Source organism: Salvelinus alpinus, chromosome 32, assembly GCF_045679555.1.
Source record: "Salvelinus alpinus chromosome 32, SLU_Salpinus.1, whole genome shotgun sequence".
In the NCBI taxonomy this organism is placed as follows: Eukaryota; Metazoa; Chordata; class Actinopteri; order Salmoniformes; family Salmonidae; genus Salvelinus; species Salvelinus alpinus.
The window spans coordinates 3,431,570-3,454,969 of record NC_092117.1 but is presented as its reverse complement, the minus strand read 5'-3'; the positions used below and the strand labels follow the sequence as shown (position 1 = coordinate 3,454,969).

The 23,400-nt window shown below is 40.6% G+C and overlaps 1 protein-coding gene across 3 annotated transcripts in view; it reads left to right on the top strand.

The window, feature by feature from the left end:
• Window positions 1-19,256, top strand: part of LOC139562583 (high choriolytic enzyme 1-like) — a 45,739-nt gene extending 26,483 nt beyond the window's left edge. For 2 of the 3 annotated variants that reach the window (XM_071380375.1, XM_071380374.1), the window contains 7 exons: window positions 16,729-16,810; window positions 16,920-17,034; window positions 17,214-17,386; window positions 18,138-18,227; window positions 18,402-18,483; window positions 18,756-18,877; window positions 18,989-19,256. In XM_071380375.1, the coding sequence (XP_071236476.1) occupies window positions 16,729-16,810; window positions 16,920-17,034; window positions 17,214-17,386; window positions 18,138-18,227; window positions 18,402-18,483; window positions 18,756-18,877; window positions 18,989-18,993 (669 nt within the window). In that variant the 3' untranslated portion in view covers window positions 18,994-19,256. The remainder of the gene's footprint in view (window positions 1-16,728; window positions 16,811-16,919; window positions 17,035-17,213; window positions 17,387-18,137; window positions 18,228-18,401; window positions 18,484-18,755; window positions 18,878-18,988) is intronic. The other variant, XM_071380376.1, reaches the window with a different exon arrangement.
• The last annotated feature ends 4,144 nt before the right edge of the window (window positions 19,257-23,400 follow it).

Sequence of the window (23,400 nt, the reverse complement as noted above, 5' to 3'; positions counted from 1 at the left end):
GGGCCGTAGCAAGCTGCCTTGCCTTGTAGCTGGCGGGCCGTAGCAAGCTGCCTTGCCTTGTAGCTGGCGGGCCGTAGCAAGCTGCCTTGCCTTGTAGCTGGCGGGCCGTAGCAAGCTGCCCTGTAGCTGGCGGTCCGTAGCAAGCTGCCTTGTAGCTGGCGGGCCGTAGCAGGCTGCCTTGTAGGCGGTGGGCCAAGCTATCTGCTTTAGTTTGTGAGATAATATAACTCTGCCAAGTCGTGCTGAGCGATTTGGTGCTATTGGAGGGCGGTTCAGATATTTACATGAAATACAGTATGAAATAATGGCGTTACAATTACTTCAGAGCTCTTTAATAAATTCCAAAGCTAAAAATATTGAACATTCAATTGCCAAAACATTAAAAACAGTCCATTGTCTCTAAGTTCCACATTGGGTAGACAACAATGAAATTATAAATATTTCAGTTTTGTATATTACTTGGGTTTAATTTGGTGACTTATTTTTCATTCCTTAAAGTAACCTAATCATCTCTTCTCTGTTCGGGCAGTAGCAGCCGGCCAGGCTGTCTAACTTCATGTCCTGCCCGTACTGTACTGTCTTCAGTCAACTCTCTAGAGACCGCAGGAGCGGTAGAGATACTCTTAATGATCGGCTATGAAAAGCCAACTGACATTTACTCCTGATTATAATTTGACCATGCTGGTCATTTATGAACGTTTGAACATCTTGGCCATGTTCTGTTATAATCTGGCACAGCCAGAAGAGGACTGGCCACCCTTCATAGCCTGGTTCCTCTCTAGGTTTCTTCCTAGATTTTGGCCTTTGTAGGGTGTTTTTCCTAGCCGCCGTGCTTCTACACCTGCATTGCTTGCTGTTTGGGGTTTTAGGCTGGGTTTCTGTACAGCACTTCGAGATATAAGCTGATGTACGAAGGGCTATATAAAATAAACTTGATTTGATCCTATTTAGCTAGCCTGCCTATGTATGGCTGCAGAGCTGTCTGACAATCATTTTACTACTTCTTCATAGTAGATGAGGTATACTTTCACAAACTGTCTCTGTCTCTCTTGTCGTTGTGTAAGTTTCTCTCTCATGTGGTCTGAGTGTATCTCACCCAACGTAGCAGGTGTAAAAAGTGTATCCGTCCAAAGATCTGTAAACAATGATGAGATGCTCATGTCTCCGACCCTAACAATGGCAGTCATTGTCCCAAAGGCAGGAAGGCAGGTGACAAGCTTAGGTCCAAAATAAGCCCATAGAAAGTCATTGTGCTTATTTTTGCCAAGAGTAAAACCTCTCGCTTTGCCTCTTCCTCTCTGATCACTTTTTGAGCCGAAAAAAAAATGGCGCAATGAATTATGGTCATTGTAGGTCATTACCGTGTTTCTGCACTGAACTAGGTTGAATATTTGCTTAATGGAAACTACCACTTCCAGCATCCTACATTATTCCGAAATTGGTTTCTCAGATTTCTCTCAAATTATTTGATTTCTCTCTAGAGAAACTGTTGGGCTCACAAACACCAGAACGAAATGGAAGACAGCAGTAGGATACAGTATGTTTAGTATTGACTGAGACAACAGTATGTTTAGTGTTGACTGAGACAGCAGTAGGATACAGTATGTTTAGTGTTGACGGAGAAAAAGCTGTAGGATACAGTATGTTTAGTATTGACTGAGACAGCACCAGCAGTAGGTTGCAGTATGTTTAGTATTGACTGAGACAGCAGTAGGATACAGTATGTTTTTAGTATTGACGGAGACAGCAGTATGTTTAGTATTGACTGAGACAGCAGTAGGATACAGTATGTTTAGTATTGACGGAGACAGCAGTAGGATACAGTAGGTTTAGTATTGACTGAGACAGCAGTAGGATACAGTAGGTTTAGTATTGACAGACAGCAGTAGGATACAGTATGTTTAGTATTGACGGAGACGGCAGTAGGATACAGTATGTTTAGTATTGACGGAGACGGCAGTAGGATACAGTATGTTTAGTATTGACGGAGACGGCAGTAGGATACAGTATGTTTAGTATTGACGGAGACAGCAGTAGGATACAGTATGTTTAGTGTTGACAGACAGCGCCAGCAGTAGGATACAGTATGTTTAGTATTGACGGAGACAGCAGGAGGATACAGTATGTTTAGTATTGACGGAGACAGCAGGAGGATACAGTATGTTTAGTATTGACGGAGACAGCAGGAGGATACAGTATGTTTAGTATTGACTGAGACGGCAGTAGGATACACTGTTTAGTATTGACTGAGACAGCAGTATGTTTAGTATTGACTGAGACAGCAGTAGGATACAGTAGGTTTAGTATTGACTGAGACAGCAGTAGGATACAGTAGGTTTAGTGTTGACTGAGACAGCAGTAGGATACAGTATGTTTAGTATTGACGGAGACGGCAGTAGGATACAGTATGTTTAGTATTGACGGAGACGGTGTAGGAGTAGGTGACATATGTGGGTAGATATCACACTGTTGGACATTAGACAGGAGTATACTGGAAGGTAGTATAAGAGAGCAGATGTGAGTGCATTTGCCATTCTGGTAAATACAGGAAACCAAAGATTAGCAGATGGTGTAGTAGTGTAGTGGTAACATAAGATACATGGATAAAATATAAATATAAAAGATAGCTGAACATTAAAGTAACGAACCACATGTTAACATGGGTCATGGGACCGTGGTGATGGAGGTCTACTAAGGGACATTCTGACCCTTGTAGATTCTCCATTGTGCTGACATACATGTCAGACAGAGTGGCGCCTAAAAGCAATTGGACACTAGACATATGGTCTGACAATTCTATTACAAACATACATGTCAGACAGAGTGACGCCTAGAGGTAATTGGACACGCTGGGATAGAGGGTCCAGCCACTATTATAAACAAATTGAAAGCAGATGGTGGTGAATGACTTCATAGGGGACGGACAATACTGTGTGTATAAATAGAGTAGCTGGAGTTCTGAGAAAGAGTGTGTTCCGCGGGGTGTGTTCCGCGGGGACATGCCAGTGGGCTGTACAGTTGTAATAAAGAGCATGTTTGATTTTAAAAGTTCTGGTAAGCGTTGTATTTGAAAATGATTTTCCACGACATAATTGGCGAGCTTGCCAGGAGTGACAGGGACGGAGACGTTCTTGGCTGACGGGTTCTTTGGACAATCTAAACAAACAGAGGTGGCCACCCAACTATATACGGTAAGCAAGTTCTTACAATAGTTGAAATGTTTGTGTAGATTGCTTCAGAGTCCTGTCTCAGCGGGAGGAATGTCATGTAGGTCTCTCTCTCAAATTTCCTAAAAACGATAAAAACGAAAGAACTTTTGAATTCAAATAAATGTGCATGCATGTGTGAGTTTGGGTTTTGTATGAATGCGCATGTCTAGAGATTGAGTGAACTGGAACTGTGAACTTTGATTGTGTCGGGTGTTTGGCTGGGGGGAGCGGGCATTTGTTCTGGTTGGACTGCTCGAGACAGGTTCATGTGTCTGGTTTGATTGGGGGAGTTGTTCCGTCTGATTCTGCTTGGCCGGGTTCGACCGTATCAGGATCTGTTTTGGGATGTGCGTAAACACACCTCAGTCAACCTGAGCGGGCGACTCGTGTCGGGTGTGTGTGATTCGGACTGCCCCTCTCGTCGGACCATTCATTTTGAGCAGCCTTGTGTGGGCTGATCGGCGCAACTGTTTGTACTCTCTAGTTGAGCGGCTGGGCTCAGGCGCAGGGCTACAACAAGTAGCTTATACAGTCAAAGCATAAAACAGTAGGTTGTAGGAAAACGTTAGCCCGATTGTGCGGCGTTCAACTGCAAAAGTAGCTTATACAGTCAAAGCATAAAACAGTAGGTTGTAGGAAAACGTTAGCCCGATTGTGCGGCGTTCAACTGCAAAAGTAGCTTATACAGTCAAAGCATAAAACAGTAGGTTGTAGGAAAACGTTAGCCCGATTGTGCGGCGTTCAACTGCAAAAGTAACTTATACGGTCAAAGCATAAATCGGTAGGTTGTAGGAAAACGTTGGCCCGATTGTGCGGCGTTCAACTGCAAAAGTAACTTATACGGTCAAAACATAAATCAGTAGTTAAATAAATATTCATAGTTTCCGCTCTGAAAGGAGGATTGTATGGGTGAAGTAGTAGGTGCAGGAAAAACGTTGGCCCGATTGTGCGGCGTTCAAATGCAAAAGAAATCCTGCGAATAAAAAACCGCTCTGTCTAGCTACCAGGGTTTGGTAATTCAGTAGGTCACGCCACAATACTACTCTAAGAATAGAAGAAAAGATAAGTATTGGGGGTTGAATAGGATATGAAGACAAGCTGATCCGATTAGACAGTAGTCTCGTCATATTGTAGAAGTCTAGGCTTATGTAGAAGGAAGTGAATTAAGTCAATAAAGAAAGACTGAGTTGTTTTGAGGTAAAAACAAAGGGATTGAATGAACGGATGAAACATAAAAGGATGAATGATAATGTTGTAAGAAATGAGTAGATCTGTGTAAAAATAGAAGATTAGGAAGGAAAGACGAGTTGTGTGTGTATGTAGGCAGAACGTCCAGGAGAGGGAGCGCGCAGCTCTCCTGTGACAGAGTAGAGTTGATGCTGTAGTATTCAGAAATAATGTATGTACTGTATAGAGTAGGCTTCGATAAAAGAAATTAAGTGATGTGACAAATGAATTATTAATTGGAAAGGAGATTGGCTCTAACTCGGAAAAATAGTAAATAAAAGGTGTAGAAATACATGGGAGTATTTAGGAAAAATAAATAAATAAATAGTCGCATGGGACCAAAATGTGAAGCTCGATTTGTAGGCGTTCTGATGTCAACATTCTATCATCAGAAAATACATTGCGATGAGGTTGTGTGTGTGGTTCCTCTAGTCCTCGCAGACGTGCGGGTGATTGGCAGAACTATTGACAAGATCTAAGAACCAATAAGAAAATAGCTCTCTGTTCTGGATATAGGTATATCGGGTAGTGTAATGTGACATTAGAACTTAGTGCGGTAGTAGGAAATGCCACTATACAAGAGTTTATTTCCTTGTCAAAATAACAAACAACTAATTGGTTTGAGGTTAGTGAGAATGGAATTTTTTACTTGTCGGTGTATAGTCTCTGAGCGAACAATGAGTGTTTCATAGAGATTACAGTTTATATGTGGTCAAGAAGAAGTATTGGATCACGTTTGACATCTAGTAAAATAACGATGGAATTTTAATTGTTAGACATTCTATACCACAATTCTCTGGAACTGTTAAAGACGCTTTAGAATAAAATCTATGGATAAGTAAAATTATTGGTTTGCTGACTAAAAGGTAACGTTGTGAATATTAACAATATGTACACTTTCTTTTCCAGAAAGAATAAGGGAAAAAAAGGGTTTTTTAATCTTCTCTGGTCAACAATGTCATTGGAGACTGCATTACTGTGGAAAGCAGTTAATTAAAGTCAGCCGCTTTAAAAATAAAAATATCTGGATAAGGCTAAAACATGGAGTTCTGGATGAGTGAGTCCAGTCCCTTTGCGATTATTGGCTTATGATTTACTACTAAGTGCACCATGTACTGGGAATGAATATACATTAGTAGGTTTATTGGAAGGGTTTTTTCCAATTCAGTTTCAAATTGGGTATGCAAAAGGATGAACATGTTTTTGAAAAATGTATTTAAGTTGCTCCTAAAGAAAGGGGGAGTGGAAACATATTAATGGTCTCAAAATGCCCTGAATCCTAGGAATTTCTTGTAAAAGACTGATCACCTTTTACTGGAAATTGTTGGAACAGGTGGGATATACTTATAAAATGTTTAAGACACCAGACTCTATTCAAACTGTATAATTACTTTGAAAATCTATTATGTCCCTGGGAAAATTATGAAGAGTTGTACCCTTAAATTGAATAAGTTATTCGAATAGGTTTATTTTAATTTTTATTTTCGATATAACATGGGTTCATAGGTAAAACTATCAGTTCTTTGGGGTTATGGTCTTTGGGGGAATACACAAATGTGTTTTGTTCATTATGCATATAAAAAGTGTTGAAAGTTTTTCTAAAGGGTTTATTGGAGTGTGGGTTTCTGTAAGGGTTTTGTTGATAACTACATCATCTGTAATTCATCTGAGAGATCACCAGTAGAATAAGGGAGTTGTCATGAAAGGTGACGTCAGAATGCTTTAGGGCATGGGAGAGAATATCACCACTAGTGGGTGTGGAGCTCATACCCGCCCTAATCGACTGAATAGTGAGGGACAACTGTGTCTGATGACCTGTGAACTGTATCTAAAAAAAAAAAAAGACATGCTGAAATTATGTTATATTTGTTGGGAGAATAATGACTTAAGGTTATTGGGGTACTGATTTTTTTATTATCAGGCCACTCATGAGAGAAACTGAGACAAAAGGGCTATTGGGAAAATAGATAGTACTGGTAATAAAAGTGTTTAGTATAAATGTTAATTATTAAAGGGATGTTGTGTATTGAATAGATAAGGTCAAATTTGAGTTAAAGTAAACACTAAGGACTGTTATCCTGAATATTGGATTGGGAAAAGTATTTCAAAAAGAACTGTTTAGTTATTTGGATATAGAACTGTTTAACGTTAATAGGCCTAGGGAAGCTCTGGAAACTAATCCTGAGACAAGGTGGTTGACAAAACTTACAGAATTTTAGATTAAAGGTTTTTTGTTTCTTTCGTTTTATAATGTCATTGGAATTGGAATGATAAAATGTAATGTTTAATTGAATAAAAAGGTAGTCTGTTGTGCGAAGATACCCATGAATGAAGAAGAAAGAGACCAACAATAACTTGGGCATAGAATGACACGGATGGATGTTTTCTCCAGGTTTCATTTCTTTACAAATAGTGATAATATTGCACATGTGCAATAATTATTATAATTTTTTTTTAATTTTTTTTTCTCTTTTTCTCGTTTGGTCAATTTATTTTTGTTTTGAGGAACATAAGGTTGTGTATATGTTCCTGAGGAGGGACTGATATAAATGATATATAAATTGACTTAAGGATGTTTTAAGTATGTATCAAACAATGGCAGTTATGGGTTAGGGGACTTATAAATGAAGGTAATGGTAGTAAAGGGGTGTTATTTCTAGAAATATGTATAAAAATAGAGATAATTCACAGAAAAGGAAAGACAGCTGGCTGTGTAAAATATAGGGACAATTCTAAAAGTAAATAGAACAATTCACATATCTAAAGATATGGTAAAAAGAATAAGTGGTGGCATTTTGAACATTAGAGCAAAAGTTTAAGAAACTTATGACATAGTTTTGTTAGGATTGGATATTCTTCCAACTGGAAGACGCTTGACTGATTACATGTTATTTTACAGCAGTTGATGTAGGGAACATCATTTGATTATCATTGAATATTTCTGTGGCAGGAGGCCAGGTATTTGAGGCAGAATGGTTACATAGGGCTGTTATTAAAAATTAAGATTTAGTGATCTTGCTAATGTTGTCAGGAAATAACCCATGTGTTAGTGTGTATGTCCTCAGGAAAAAACAGCCAGAAATGGAAGGGCTTGGGCTGCATTCTGGAGACTGAGTGTACATCAAGATACACCAGGCTGGTGGTATACTTCTTACAACACTGCAGTGGTAAAGTTCTTTATGTCTCTCTTTGGTGGGTGCATAAGTCTCACGAGAAGTAAGGTCCAGCTGAATAATGGGTGAGCTTGAAAACACCATGACAGAGGATGTGGAATCAGAGAGAGAAAGAGAGAGAGATTAGATTCCACTATAGACATACTGGGTTGAGTTTGGAGGCTACTTGTTTTATTTTTAATACATCATGTGAAAGAGAATGGATAATAGGATATTATACTCTAAACAAACATGTTAAAGGGATTGATATGAAAGCATATACAGTGTTGAATTAATTCAAGAAGAGAGAATGTTAATTGTAGGTTATGCACATGATTATCAGTTGAAATGGAGTAGATGGGAAACTAAGTAAAAATGACATGATTTGGGAACACCTCTCAGAACCTGTGGCCGAAAGGGGAAGACTGGGTGGAAGCATGAGGAAGCTTTTTAGGGCTTTTATTTTTGTGGAGTCCAGCAGAAAAGTATCCTGGAGGCATAGAGTCAGGTAAAGAGAGAGTGGGAATTGTCATGGTCTCAGATTTCAGTTTGCATGAATATATTTATGCATAACACATAACATTGTCAATGCTGTTATGTTTTGTCTGTTGTTTTCCAAGTCTTATGTTTAGGAAACCAGAAGGAGAGGGGTTCGCCAGCTTCAGCTGGAATGTCTGTTTGTTGTGTGATGAGTGATGGAAGTAAGAGGATGTATGGTGCAATCTTAGAACAGAGGCCATAAGTCTCTAAGTATGAATGCTTCACAGAAAGTAGGCAGAAACCTGAACCAGGATGAGAGGTTCTGCGTCTGATGATCCAAGGGGACCAGAAGGACCTCTCTCAGTGGTACCAGGAGATCTAGTCCACGTTGGAGGGATCCGGAGGAAGTGGGATCAACCGAGGAGAGATGGACCCTATGAGGTGGCCAAAGCAACAAGAACGGCCGTCCAAGTGAAAAAGAAGCCAGACGTGGTACCATCTGACCCACTGCAGCTGAGTCCCAACAGAGAGAAGGATACAACCACATAGAGATGAGGACACTGAGGATGCTGATTCACCAGGAGGGAGCCTGGAGGGAGCAGGAGCAGCGGAAACGATTGAGATGCCAGGGAGGAGCCAAGAAAACAGTAAATCAAGTGAAAGCCAAAATATGACACGTGCACCGACTAATGCACCCAGAAGAGGAGGTGAGGCCTCACAAGGAACAGAATAAGAACGTTTCTTTCCTAAAATTGAAACCCTACCAGATGGAAGCTAAGTCCGGCCTGAGGAGGGAGCTTCAGGTGAAGAAAGAGGAGGAAAAGTCCCGCAAGCTGAAGAAAATGGGGATTACCCCACAATTGACTTTTAAACTTTTGAATGGCCTCCTTTACAGACAATTGATGTTAGAACAACAAAAGAATAATGACATTGACATACTAGAAGCAACAGTGAATGCTAGTATAGAAACAACAGACTAATGCACAATCAAGATGTATGGTGGGAGCAGGAAGAGAAGAATGGAATCAGCCGAACAATCCAAAAAGACTGACAAGGTTAGAATCTATGTTCCACCTCAATGTATAACAGAAGCAGGAGAACTGAAGTCTATCTCAATCATAAGGATCAAACCCTTATCGGAGATTGCACTCTGTGGATGGACACATCACCAAACAAAGGGAGAAGTCGTTTGGGACCCGAAAGGATGTGACCTGACATGAATCAAAGAAAAAGACGAGTAGGTGCTCATCATGAACAAGATTGAACCAGTGGAAGGTGAAGACCTACCCCTGCACCTGAACAGGAAGAACCTGTGACAACAACAAGGGTGGCGGCTGCTGTGACGACCACAGTAGCTACCACTAGATGACATCGACTGCCCTTACCAAGCAGACCACCGTGCCAACAAAGCAACCTGAGACATCAGTCAGGAGAGTTTTTACTGATATTTGAAACTTTCTGATAAACTCTAATGATCTACCTCAAGATAAGAACATTGAAAAAGCAACAGAATTAGATATATCAGAATCAGAACCACTCAGGGACACTACATGAGAAGAAGTAGTGAAGAAGGAGTGATACGAATGGGCTAAGTATATGGCAAACAGACACAGAATGGACAATTGTATTTTGTGAAGAAAATCACCTTTGTCTGATCTTTTAATAGTCTCTGAACCAGCATCATGTAAAAACTGTGTAAGTTGTAAAAATGACTATTGTACCAATAGAAAGTATTCTATTCCCTTGTGTGACATAAAATGTAGGATTGTTCTGGGTAAGTACTAGGGGTAAAACTATGTTGAATGAGACCATGTTGGGAGACAATGATTGTGTTGCCTATAATATTAGAACTGAATTAAATGTACCTCAATTAGACAGAGGTACCGTGGTTAAAGGAAAATATGAATGTTTTTACAGCCATGACACCGAAGGAATTGATGTAGGAAACACCACTGTAGAATGTGATACTATTGGGGTGTTAAGAGAATGTGGGAGTTCGTAAAAATAATGATAAAGGGTTGTGTGGTCACATAACTCAGGTTGCGCCATCTCTTAATATGTTGAAAAATCAAGACAGAGGTATTGCTGATAGTTTCTGGATGTGTGGAAAAAACTAACTGTTGAATGTATTGCCTGATGGATGGATTGGTCTTTGTGCCTTAGTTAGAGCAATTAAATAGGTTACTATTATTGAATCACTCCATGATGACTATGTTAAAACCTAGAGTTAAAAGGGTTTATGATAAGGATCCTGAGGTATACCTTAATGCAATTGGACTGCTTAGAGGTCTACTTAGGGATTTCAAGGCCAGAGAGGAGGTTAAATCAGGATTTGAATCTATATTTCTGTGGATAACACCAAATATGAACTTAGAATGGATTAATTATATATGATATAATCAACAGGGATTCATTAACTATACTTAATTGGCTCTTAGTGGAGAAGGGTGGAGTTTGTGTCATGTTTGCTAGGATGACCATCATGTTGGGAGGAGGGTTGTTGGCTTTGGGTATTGCATTTTGTTGTGTTATACCCTGGTAAAGTCAATTGTGGTTCAGACAGCAGTTAACTAGATGTCTGTAAGGAGAGATGACCCTCCTGTGGTGATTGATCCTGTACCGAGTAGCCCAGGCAAGTATACTAATAAGTATGGAAAGCCTTGTAATGCGGTCGGTGGACCTTTGGACTGCCCCTTTGGGAATCCAAACTGTCTATATAGAGTAGTTCCTGGAGGTGGTTATGCTTGCCATGATTTTTGTAAGGATGGTCTACCTGTATATGCTGTATTTCCAAATTCATGTCTGCAAGGAGGATCATGTTGAAATGCTTAAATTTAGAATGATGTTGTGTCAATTTTCTTTTGTAACTGCATGTAGGTCTTTGATTTTCTCATATTCAATTTCTTATTATTTTCATTGTATTATTTTTATTTTTTATACTGTTTCTGATTGGATCTTTTACTCCTATTTCACATTTGAGATGTTTGGTACAAGTGATTTGTAAGCTTTATTTTGATAATGTTTTAGTCAATTGTTGGTATTGATATCTACTCTCTATATGTCATTTTTAGTATGGTTTTTGAGGTTAATACCCTCAAGAGGAGGGATTATGTAGGAGTAGGTGACATATGTGGGTAGATATCACACTGTTGGACATTAGACAGGAGTATACTGGAAGGTAGTATAAGAGAGCAGATGTGAGTGCATTTGCCATTCTGGTAAATACAGGAAACCAAAGATTAGCAGATGGTGTAGTAGTGTAGTGGTAACATAAGATACATGGATAAAATATAAATATAAAAGATAGCTGAACATTAAAGTAACGAACCACATGTTAACATGGGTCATGGGACCGTGGTGATGGAGGTCTACTAAGGGACATTCTGACCCTTGTAGATTCTCCATTGTGCTGACATACATGTCAGACAGAGTGGCGCCTAAAAGCAATTGGACACTAGACATATGGTCTGACAATTCTATTACAAACATACATGTCAGACAGAGTGACGCCTAGAGGTAATTGGACACGCTGGGATAGAGGGTCCAGCCACTATTATAAACAAATTGAAAGCAGATGGTGGTGAATGACTTCATAGGGGACGGACAATACTGTGTGTATAAATAGAGTAGCTGGAGTTCTGAGAAAGAGTGTGTTCCGCGGGGTGTGTTCCGCGGGGACATGCCAGTGGGCTGTACAGTTGTAATAAAGAGCATGTTTGATTTTAAAAGTTCTGGTAAGCGTTGTATTTGAAAATGATTTTCCACGACAACGGCAGTAGGATACAGTATGTTTAGTATTGACGGAGACAGCAGTAGGATACAGTATGTTTAGTATTGACGGAGACAGCAGTAGGATACAGTATGTTTAGTGTTGACGGAGACAGCAGTAGGATACAGTATGTTTAGTGTTGACGGAGACAGCAGTAGGATACAGTATGTTTAGTATTGACTGAGACAGAAGTAGGAAACAGTATGTTTTTAGTATTGACTGAGACAGCAGTAGGATACAGTATGTTTAGTGTTGACGGAGACAGCAGTAGGATACAGTATGTTTAGTGTTGACGGAGACAGCAGTAGGATACAGTATGTTTAGTATTGACTGAGACAGAAGTAGGAAACAGTATGTTTTTAGTATTGACGGAGACAGCAGTAGGATACAGTATGTTTAGTGTTGACGGAGAAAAAGCTGTAGGATACAGTATGTTTAGTATTGACTGAGACAACAGTATGTTTAGTGTTGACTGAGACAGCAGTAGGATACAGTATGTTTAGTGTTGACGGAGAAAAAGCTGTAGGATACAGTATGTTTAGTATTGACTGAGACAGCACCAGCAGTAGGTTGCAGTATGTTTAGTATTGACTGAGACAGCAGTAGGATACAGTATGTTTTTAGTATTGACGGAGACAGCAGTATGTTTAGTATTGACTGAGACAGCAGTAGGATACAGTATGTTTAGTATTGACGGAGACAGCAGTAGGATACAGTAGGTTAAGTATTGACTGAGACAGCAGTAGGATACAGTAGGTTTAGTATTGACAGACAGCAGTAGGATACAGTATGTTTAGTATTGACGGAGACGGCAGTAGGATACAGTATGTTTAGTATTGACGGAGACGGCAGTAGGATACAGTATGTTTAGTATTGACGGAGACGGCAGTAGGATACAGTATGTTTAGTATTGACGGAGACAGCAGTAGGATACAGTATGTTTAGTGTTGACAGACAGCGCCAGCAGTAGGATACAGTATGTTTAGTATTGACGGAGACAGCAGGAGGATACAGTATGTTTAGTATTGACGGAGACAGCAGGAGGATACAGTATGTTTAGTATTGACTGAGACAGCAGTATGTTTAGTATTGACTGAGACAGCAGTAGGATACAGTAGGTTTAGTATTGACTGAGACAGCAGTAGGATACAGTAGGTTTAGTGTTGACTGAGACAGCAGTAGGATACAGTATGTTTAGTATTGACGGAGACGGCAGTAGGATACAGTATGTTTAGTATTGACGGAGACGGCAGTAGGATACAGTATGTTTAGTATTGACGGAGACAGCAGTAGGATACAGTATGTTTAGTATTGACGGAGACAGCAGTAGGATACAGTATGTTTAGTGTTGACGGAGACAGCAGTAGGATACAGTATGTTTAGTGTTGACGGAGACAGCAGTAGGATACAGTATGTTTAGTATTGACTGAGACAGAAGTAGGAAACAGTATGTTTTTAGTATTGACTGAGACAGCAGTAGGATACAGTATGTTTAGTGTTGACGGAGACAGCAGTAGGATACAGTATGTTTAGTGTTGACGGAGACAGCAGTAGGATACAGTATGTTTAGTATTGACTGAGACAGAAGTAGGAAACAGTATGTTTTTAGTATTGACGGAGACAGCAGTAGGATACAGTATGTTTAGTGCAGTCAGTGACTGGTTAGTCAGCTTTGCTTCTGAAAACAGTTAGCAGGCTATATAGTGGAATGCTTTTCCAGGGAATCATCTGACACCTAAGAACGTAACGCCACGAAACGCCACAGCGGTTTCCTCATGTCAACGTGTTGTTCACGTTGCTTACACGCACCCATACCGGGGATCAACCGGGCTAGAGGTCATTAAGGGCCCTAGCAATGGGACAACATCTGCCGTCATATCAGCCTATACTGCCCTGATGGGAGACATGGATTACCCAGAGAACACTGCACCTCCCAGCTGCTGTTTCGTCATCTACGTTTCCTCTCGTAGTCTGAGAGCGTCTGGATGTCGCGGTGGTGGACTACTCCTTTCTCCGAAGTGGAGATTTTCTCTTCGCTCTCTCTCACCTGTCCATCTCATTTAAATTCCATGCAGTCAGTCACTTGTCCACTCAAGCGTAACATTATCTGTCACCCACCTGAGGGGTGTCCCATGAAGCAAATATAAATCAGAAAATGACTGTTAGAACTTAAGTCTACATGGATTGATGAGGAATTGAAAAACTGTATGGTTGAAAGAGACGGGGCAAAAGGAAGTGGCTAATAAGTCTGGCTACACATCTGACTTACTGCAAATTGAGAAATGATGTGACTAAACTCAACACAAAGAAGAAGAAACTGTATTATGAAGCCAAGATCAATGACATAAAGAATGATGGGAAAACACTTAGAACTACTTTAAATGAAATGATGAGCAGAATGACCAAATTCAACTCCATCTTTCAGCCAATCAGATGGCTTACCCCATCTTTCATCTAATCAGATGGCTTAATTATTTAAATTATTATTTGATGTTGCCAATTATTTTAATGATTATTTCATTGGCGACGTGGGGAAACGTAGGCAGGAAATGCCCCTCGACAAACAGTGAACAATTCATGCAAAAGAAAACTTATAATGAAAGAAAAGCAGTGCAAGTTTGAATTTTGTAAAGTTAGTCTGGTCGAGGTGGGAAAATAATTGTTATCGATCAATAATGACAAACCTCCTGGCATTGACAACTTAGATGGAAAGCTACTGAGGATGGTAGCTGACTCTATAGCCACTCCTATCTGTCATATCTTTCATCTGAGCCTAGAGGAAAGTCTGTGTCCTCAGGCCTGGAGGGAAGCCAAAGTAATTCCACTACCCAAGTGTTAAAGCAGCCTTAACTGGTTCTAACAGCAGACCTATCAGCTTGCTGCCAGCTCTTAGCAAACTTTGAAAAAAAAATTGACCAAATATAATGCTATTTTTTGTAAACAAACTAACAAGACTTTCAGCATGCTTATAGAGAAGGGCACTCAACATGTACTGCACTGACACAAATGACTGATTGGTTGAAAGAAATTGAAAATATGAAGATTGTAGGGGCTGTACTGTTAGATTTCAGTGCAGCCTTTGATATTATTGACCAGAACCTGTTGTTGAAAACACCTATGTGTTATGGCTTTTCAACCTCTGCCATATTGTGGATTCAGAACTATCTATCTAATAGAACTCAGAGGGTTTTCTTTAATGGAAGCTTCTCTGTCAAACATGTAAAGTGTGGTGTACCGCAGGGCAGCTCTCTTGGCCCTCTTTTCTATTTTTACCAATGACCTGGCATTAAACAAAGCATGTGTGTCCGTGTATGCTGATGATTCAACCATATACGGTGGTTGTCCCACCGAGCTATCTGGAGATGAATGTACTGACTATGACTGTGATATGTGGTTGTCCCACCGAGCTATCTGTAGATGAATGTACTGACTATGACTGTGATATGTGGTTGTCCCACCTAGCTATCTGAAGATGAATGTACTGACTGTGATGTGGTTGTCCCACCTAGCTATCTGAAGATGAATGTACTGACTGTGATATGTGGTTGTCCCACCTAGCTATCTCAAGATGAATGTACTGACTATGACTGTGATATGTGGTTGTCCCACCTAGCTATCTCAAGATGAATGTACTGACTATGACTGTGATATGTGGTTGTCCCACCTAGCTATCTGAAGATGAATGTACTGACTATGACTGTGATATGTGGTTGTCCCACCTAGATATCTGTAGATGAATGTACCGACTATGACTGTGATATGTGGTTGTCCCACCTAGCTATCTGAAGATGAATGTACTGACTATGACTGTGATATGTGGTTGTCCCACCTAGATATCTGTAGATGAATGTACTGACTATGACTGTGATATGTGGTTGTCCCACCTAGCTATCTGAAGATGAATGTACTGACTATGACTGTGATATGTGGTTGTCCCACCTAGCTATCTGAAGATGAATGTACTGACTGTGACTGTGATATGTGGTTGTCCCACCTAGCTATCTGTAGATGAATGTACTGACTATGACTGTGATATGTGGTTGTCCCACCTAGCTATCTGTAGATGAATGTACTGACTATGACTGTGATATGTGGTTGTCCCACCTAGCTATCTGAAGATGAATGTACTGACTATGACTGTGATATGTGGTTGTCCCACCTAGATATCTGTAGATGAATGTACTGACTATGACTGTGATATGTGGTTGTCCCACCTAGCTATCTGAAGATGAATGTACTGACTGTGACTGTGATATGTGGTTGTCCCACCTAGCTATCTGTAGATGAATGTACTGACTATGACTGTGATATGTGGTTGTCCCACCTAGCTATCTGAAGATGAATGTACTGACTATGACTGTGATATGTGGTTGTCCCACCTAGCTATCTGAAGATGAATGTACTGACTATGACTGTGATATGTGGTTGTCCCACCTAGATATCTGTAGATGAATGTACTGACTATGACTGTGATATGTGGTTGTCCCACCTAGCTATCTGTAGATGAATGTACTGACTATGACTGTGATATGTGGTTGTCCCACCTAGCTATCTGAAGATGAATGTACTGACTGTAAGTCGCTCTGGATAAGAGCGTCTGCTAAATGACTGAAATGTAAATGTAAATGTAATGAACAGGTGACCTCAATGAGGATCATAGCATTCACCTGGTCAGTCTGTCATGGAAAGTACACTGTATATTGCTCCAATCTTTTTTTTTCTTCTACATACTTAGTCTGGTTTTAGTCATTTAAGTTAATACTGAAATAGTTTTACCATTTTAGAATTGAAAAACATTCATAGGGGAAATGCAGAAATAACAATTTAATTAATCTGAGGCCTATACTCTCTAGCGACAGCTGGATTTAAGACTAGGTGTTTTGTCCTACAGGAAGACCGATTAGCTGTGAAGTCACTTTGGCCTGAGAATGAAGGCGTCACTTCTATCCCCTACAAGATCAACGATTATCTGGGTGAGTGTGGAATACAGTAGGAGAGATGAACACTGTAACACTAGATGTTTTCTAATATAGTGAGAATGATATGCACCGTCTAATGGTAGATTGTCTCTGATCCACACAGTGGACAGAAAGGAAACTATACTAGCAGCGTTCAAGATGATTTCAGGCCAGACGTGTATCCTCTTCCACGAATACACCAATGAGATTAACTACATCGAGTTCATCTCTGGGACAGGGTGAGTCCAAAGTGTGCACATTAACACATTCTCTCCTTCCCAGCAGTTAACTCACAACCTCTCCTTCCTTTTCCTGTGTTCAATCCTTTATTTTTCTCTCTTCCTGTCATATCCCCTCTTTCTCCTCCATTTCTCTCCTCCCGCTTCTCTCACCTTTATCTTTCTTCACTTAACTCTAGCTGTGCGTCGTATGTAGGTTTTCAGGGCGGGGCCCAGTCTCTGTACTTCGGTAGAGCCTGTAACGTGGGGAACCTGTGTCATGAGCTGATGCATGCACTGGGCCTGCACCACGAGCACACACGGCCAGACCGTGACCAATACGTCACCATACAGTGGGACAATGTGGTCCCAGGTAACTCACAACATACTAAACCACCTCACGGGCATTGCATGTGGATCAGGGGCAGGGCTGGTCAATTTGTCCCATGGAAGAGCTGCAGTGTGCAGGCTTTTGTACCAGCCCAACACTAACATACCAGATTCAGCTTTTTGTGGTCTGGAGTGAAGACCGTATAGAATAACTATTGACATTTAGTATTTTATTAGGTACTGCCTAAGCAGCAGCTACTCTTCCTGGGGTCCACACAACATGAAACGCTATATAACATTTAATAGACAGTACAGCACAAGGACAGAACAACATTAGTTTAAAATAAGTATAGTCTTTCATACATTTATGCCTTAACGTTCCATTTATCATGTACTTATTAAAACGGAAATACTGCAGCCATTCATTTCCCCATCCATTGCAACCCTTTTCTCTACTGTTGAAATTGCTTTGTCTAAGCAGGTCCTGATAGCCTAATATCATAGCAGCCTTGAATCCTGATATCCTAATCTCACAGCACCAGTTCTGTAAACACCAGAGAGAATCTTACACCAGTAACCATCAGTGTTCTTCAGTTTGAGACCAATACTATGTATTTTATAGACTCATTTCCAATTATGTAGAATTTAACTGAATTTGTTAACTCCTGCGAATTTCCCCTGGCGTGACTGCAGCAACCTTGTTCACTAAATTTACCTGACGCGAATAACTCTACATTGTCATCTACAGTTACCACCTGTAATGGGTATCCTGGTGTAAAATATACCTTTTACAGTTGCCACCCGTAATGGGTATCCTGGGATAACATGTAAGCTCGTTTTGAGGGCAGTTTTGTTACATTACCACCCGCAATGGGTTTCATTAGGTAAGATTAAATATTCATGCCTTGAATCCTGTAGAGTTTCCTCCTGCTAGAGGTTCAACTTAATGGTTTCCATCTCAACTTGTCTACATTTCCATTTTCATTCCCTTGTATCACATTCACACCCAGCAGTGTCCACCAGTCACATCTGCCTCTTGTAACTCTTTTAACTTCCAGGAAAAGAAGATAACTTTAAGGTGAAGAAAGGAGACACTCAGGACCTGCCCTATGACTACGACTCCATAATGCACTACGGAACGTCAGTCACACTCCTCTCCTCCTTATTCCCACTAAAGTCCTAATTTTACTCACCTTGTTTTTAAACTGCTGGCAATAAGTAAATATTAGTTTTACTGGGCCTGTGTACAGTTTCCCGGTGCGTACCAAATGGTTCCCTATTTAGGTCACTTTTTTACATGGGCTCTGGTCAAACTATGTGCACTATATTGGGAATAGGGTGGCATTGTGACGCAGTCCTTGTGTTAAAGTAGCAAGTCCTCTAATCCCCCATTGTTGGGTTTCTCCTGGCAGATACTACTTCTCATCAAACCGGAACCCTACTATTGGCTCCAAGAAGAGTGGAGTCCAGATTGGACTGAGAAATCACCTGAGCCCCCTGGACATAACACGCCTTAACAAACTCTATCAATGTGGTAAAGACATGCACACACAGAGACAGGAAAAATATCAGAGTTGGGCTGCCTTTTTAAATGCAGTCATTCTCGTGCTGTATTCTAACCATGTTCATGTCCTGTCTTTCACAGAATAACAATACACAGTTTAGCATTTATTACACCATCGAAGATTTCAACACCGCTGCTGTCGACTGAAGATTCCAACACAAATGGCACTGACATTTTAACTTCTCAACAATGAATAAGTTGAACTAGTCCCTTAAAGCTTTCTGATGTATGATACGTGTGTTCAGCAGCAGGCAGTAGTTTAATTTGTCCTGTGTGCTCTTGCTGTCTTGAATTAGGCCTATTCCACTGCACTTGTCTTGGAAATAAATAAAATGACCTAGACTGAAAAGAATCCAGTCAGTGTGATGTTTCTTGCAGTGTTCTATTTCATTCTATAATGGACCTTCTCAGCTATGCTCATCATACATCCCAAGGTGGGATCAGAGATGAAGTAGATCTAGCATAGCAGGAGAGATGACTTAAATTAATGGTGATTAAGGTATAAAACTTGGCTGACTAGCTAGGCAACAAATTTTTTTTAAACGATGACGCTGTAACACAGGACTTAGACAGCAGGGATCATAGACTCACCAAAATCAGAATGTCGCCCTCTGGAAGGGTGTACTACGAAACAGGTTTGAGTTGATGAGAACTTTGGTAAACTCTTGAGCTCAATTCAGGATAACCGGTACCATGAACGTGGCTCACCTTTTAGCATGGAATACTTAACAAATATACATAAAGATGTATACACACACTACCGTTCAAAAGTTTGCGGTCACTTAGAAATATCCTTGTTTTTGACAGCCTTTTTTGTCCATTAAAATTAAGTGATCAGAAATAGTGTAGACAATGTTGTAAATAACTATTGTAGTTGGAAAGGGCAGGTTTTTAGTGGAATATCTACAGTTGAAGTCGGAAGTTTACATACGCCTTAGCCAAATACATTTAAACTCTGTTTTAAACAATTCCTGACATTTAATCCTAGTAAAAAATTCCTTGTCTTAGGTTGGTTAGGATCACCACTATAGTTGAAGAATGTGAACTGTCAGAATAATCAAGATTTATTTCAGTTATATTTCTTTCACGTTCCCAGTGGGTCAGAAGTTTCCCACAATAAGTTGGGTGAATTTTGGCCCATTCCTCCTGACAGAACTGTTGTATCTGAGTCAGGTTTGTAGGCCTACTTGCTCGCACATGCTTTCTCAGTTCTGCCCACAAATTTTCTATAGGATTGAAGTCAGGGCTTTGTGATGGCCAGTCCAATACCTTGACTTTGTCATTAAGCCATTTTGCCACAACTTTGGAAGTATGCTTGGGGTCATTGTCCATTTGCGACCAAGTTTTAACATCCTGACTGATGTCTTGATGTTTCTTCAATATATCCACATACTTTTCCTTACTCATGCAGCCATCTAATTTGTGAAGTTCACCAATCTCTCCTGCAGCAAAGCACCCCCACAACATGATGCTGCAACCCCCGTGCTGCACGGTTGGGATGGTGTTCTTTGGCTTGCAAGCCTCCCCCTTTTTCCTCCAAACAGTTTCATTTTTATTTCATCAGCGCAGAAGACAATTCTTTAAAAAGTACAGTCTTTGTCCCCATGTGCAATTGCAAACCGTAGTCTGGCTTTTTTATGGCGGTTTTGGAGCAGTGGCTTCTTCCTTGCTGAGCGGCCTTTCAGGTTATGTTGATATAGGACTCGTTTTACCTTGGATATAGATACTTTGTAAATGTTTCCTCCAGCATTTTCACATGGTCCTTTGCTGCTGTTCTGTGATTGATTTGCACACCAAAGTACACTTATCTCTAGGAGACAGAACACTTCTCCTTCCTGAGCAGTATTTTATGTTTATCCGAGGAAGGAGTACCAGAGGAAGGAGTGCCTCCTACTGGCCCTCCAACACCACTTCCAGCAGCATCTGGTCTCCCATCCAGGGACTGACCAGGACCAACCCTGCTGAGCTTCAGAAGCAAGCCAGCAGTGGTATGCAGGGTGGTATGCTGCTGGCTGTAAGTAGGCCTTGGTATGAAGGCTGTGTGGTCCCATGGTGTTTGTACTTGCATACTATTGCTTGTACAGATGAACGTGGTACCTTCAGGCATTTGGAAATTGCTCCCAAGGATGAACCAGACTTGTGGAGGCCTACAATTTCTTTTCTGAGGTCTTGGCTGATTTATTTTGATTTTCCCATGATGTCAAGCCAAGAAGCACTGAGTTTGAAGGTAGGCCTTGAAATATATCCACAGGTACACCTCCAATTGACTTATTTTCTGGAATTTTACAAGCTGTTTAAAGGCACAGTCAACTTAGTGTATGTAAACTTCTGAACCACTGGAATTGTGATACAGTGAATTATAAGTGAAATTATCTGTAAACAATTGTTGGAAAAATTACTTGTGTCATGCACACAGTAGATGTCCTAACCGACTTGCCAAAACTATAGTTTGTTAACAAGAGATTTGTGGAGTGGTTGAAAAACAAGTTTAATTGACTCCAACCTAAGTGTATATAAACTTCCGACTTCAACTGTACATAGTTGTACAGAGGCCCATTATCAGCAACCATAACTCCTGCTTTCCAATGGCACGTTGTTAGCTAATCCAAATGTATCATTTTAAAAGGCAAATTGATCATTAGAAAACCCTTTTGCAATTACGTTAGCACAGCTGAAAACTGTTCTGATTAAAGAAGCAATAAAACTGGCCTTTAGACTAGTTGGGTATCTGGAGCATCAGCATTTGTGGGTTCGATTACAGGCTCAAAATGGCCAGAAACAAAGAACTTTATTCAGAAACTCGTCAGCCTACTCTTGTTATGAGAAATTAAGGCTATTCCGTGCGAGAAATTGCTAAGAAACTGAAGATCTCGTACAACGCTGTGTACTACTCCACAGAACAGTGCAAACTGGCAATAACCAGAATAGAAAGAGTGGGAGGCCCCGGTGCACAACTGAGCAAGAGTACATTAGAGTGTCTAGTTTTAGAAATAGATGCCTCAACTGGCAGCTTCATTAAATAGTACCCGCAAAACACCAGTCTCGACGTCAACAGTGAAGAGGTGACTCCGGGATGCTGGCATTCTAGGCAGAGTTGCAAAAAAAAAGCCATATCTGAATGGCCAATAAAAAGATTAAGATGGGCAAAAGAACACAGACACTTGGCAAAAGAACACTGACACTGGACAGAGGAACTCTGCCTAGGTCAGAATATTCATTGGGTTTACACCAATCTTACTACTACTGCACTGATCACAATCAAACAGAAAAGGCTGATGCTTGCAATTCATTTTTATTGTAAAGTTGCATGATATAAAGCAGGAAGAATTAACATCCAAAAGCCCATTTAGGGCCATGGCAAACTGCCTATCATAGACCCTCTCCCTCTTCCTCCATGGTGTCCTCCAGGAGCTCATGAAAGCAATGCTGTCAATCCACATGGAAGCAGAACATAGAGTGCTCCTGTAAAACAATTATCCCATCAGGAATGAATCAAACAGTCATTGAACGAATGGGATTCACAGTAATACATTTGTCTGAGAATTTTCAATCATGAACCCCAGTTCTGGAGCCCCTATCCTCTCATCACAAGCCCAAGCACTTACCTCATCTGCTCTTCTGTGTTTTCCTCTTGCTGCCTCCCTCCCTTACATCCTTTCCTATTGATGCTTCAACAGATCTGTTTCTTTGGCTGCTCTTTTCATCTATCTCAGACTTGAACAGGCTTGGAAAGAGGACAAAAGGAAACCAAAGCAACTTTAAAAGAGAAGTAGAAGAGGCAGACTTCAGTTCTTTTTGACATGTCTGTTGGCTCTTTTTCCTGTGCTCTTGGTCTTCTCCTTTTCTGCTTATCCTTAGTTATTTAGATAGTTATTTTGGCCATATGTCCATCGGAATTCTAGTTCAATCTCCTCTCTTTTACTCTTATAAAATGTTTTCACCTCTTTTTTCTGGGTCTCTGTTTATCTTGCCTCCCCCCGTGTGTTTTCCATTACTTTCTTTTGATCCACTCAGCTCTTTACTGCTAATCTCATTTACCTTTTATCCAATGGTCCTTCCTGATTCTGTCCATCAGAACTTGAATTCTGTATCTTCTACTGACCTCCTGATAAACCACTCTGGTCTCCCTTCCTCCTCTCTCATGTTTCCTCCTCTTCACCCTCATGCCTGGCTTCCTTATAATATTTTCCTCCTTTTGCTTATTTTCTCATTTTTTTTGTTAGTATTTTCTTTTGTCATCTACTCAAAAGTTGTCAATCCCTCGTCCGCCGCTTTCTTCTGCTTCTTCCTTGTTCTCCTCTTCGCAGACTGTGCGTGAGCGGTCTCTGGACGCTGCTCCCTCTCTTCCCTCCGCACAGAGGCGTCAGATGTAAACGCTGTGACCTCGTATGCCACCACCTGTTTTGCTCTCTGTGTCTGCCCTTTTTTCTGACACAGCGCACGCCTCTTTTCTCTTTCAATCTGTGCATTCCTCTCTTCTCTCTCATACAGTT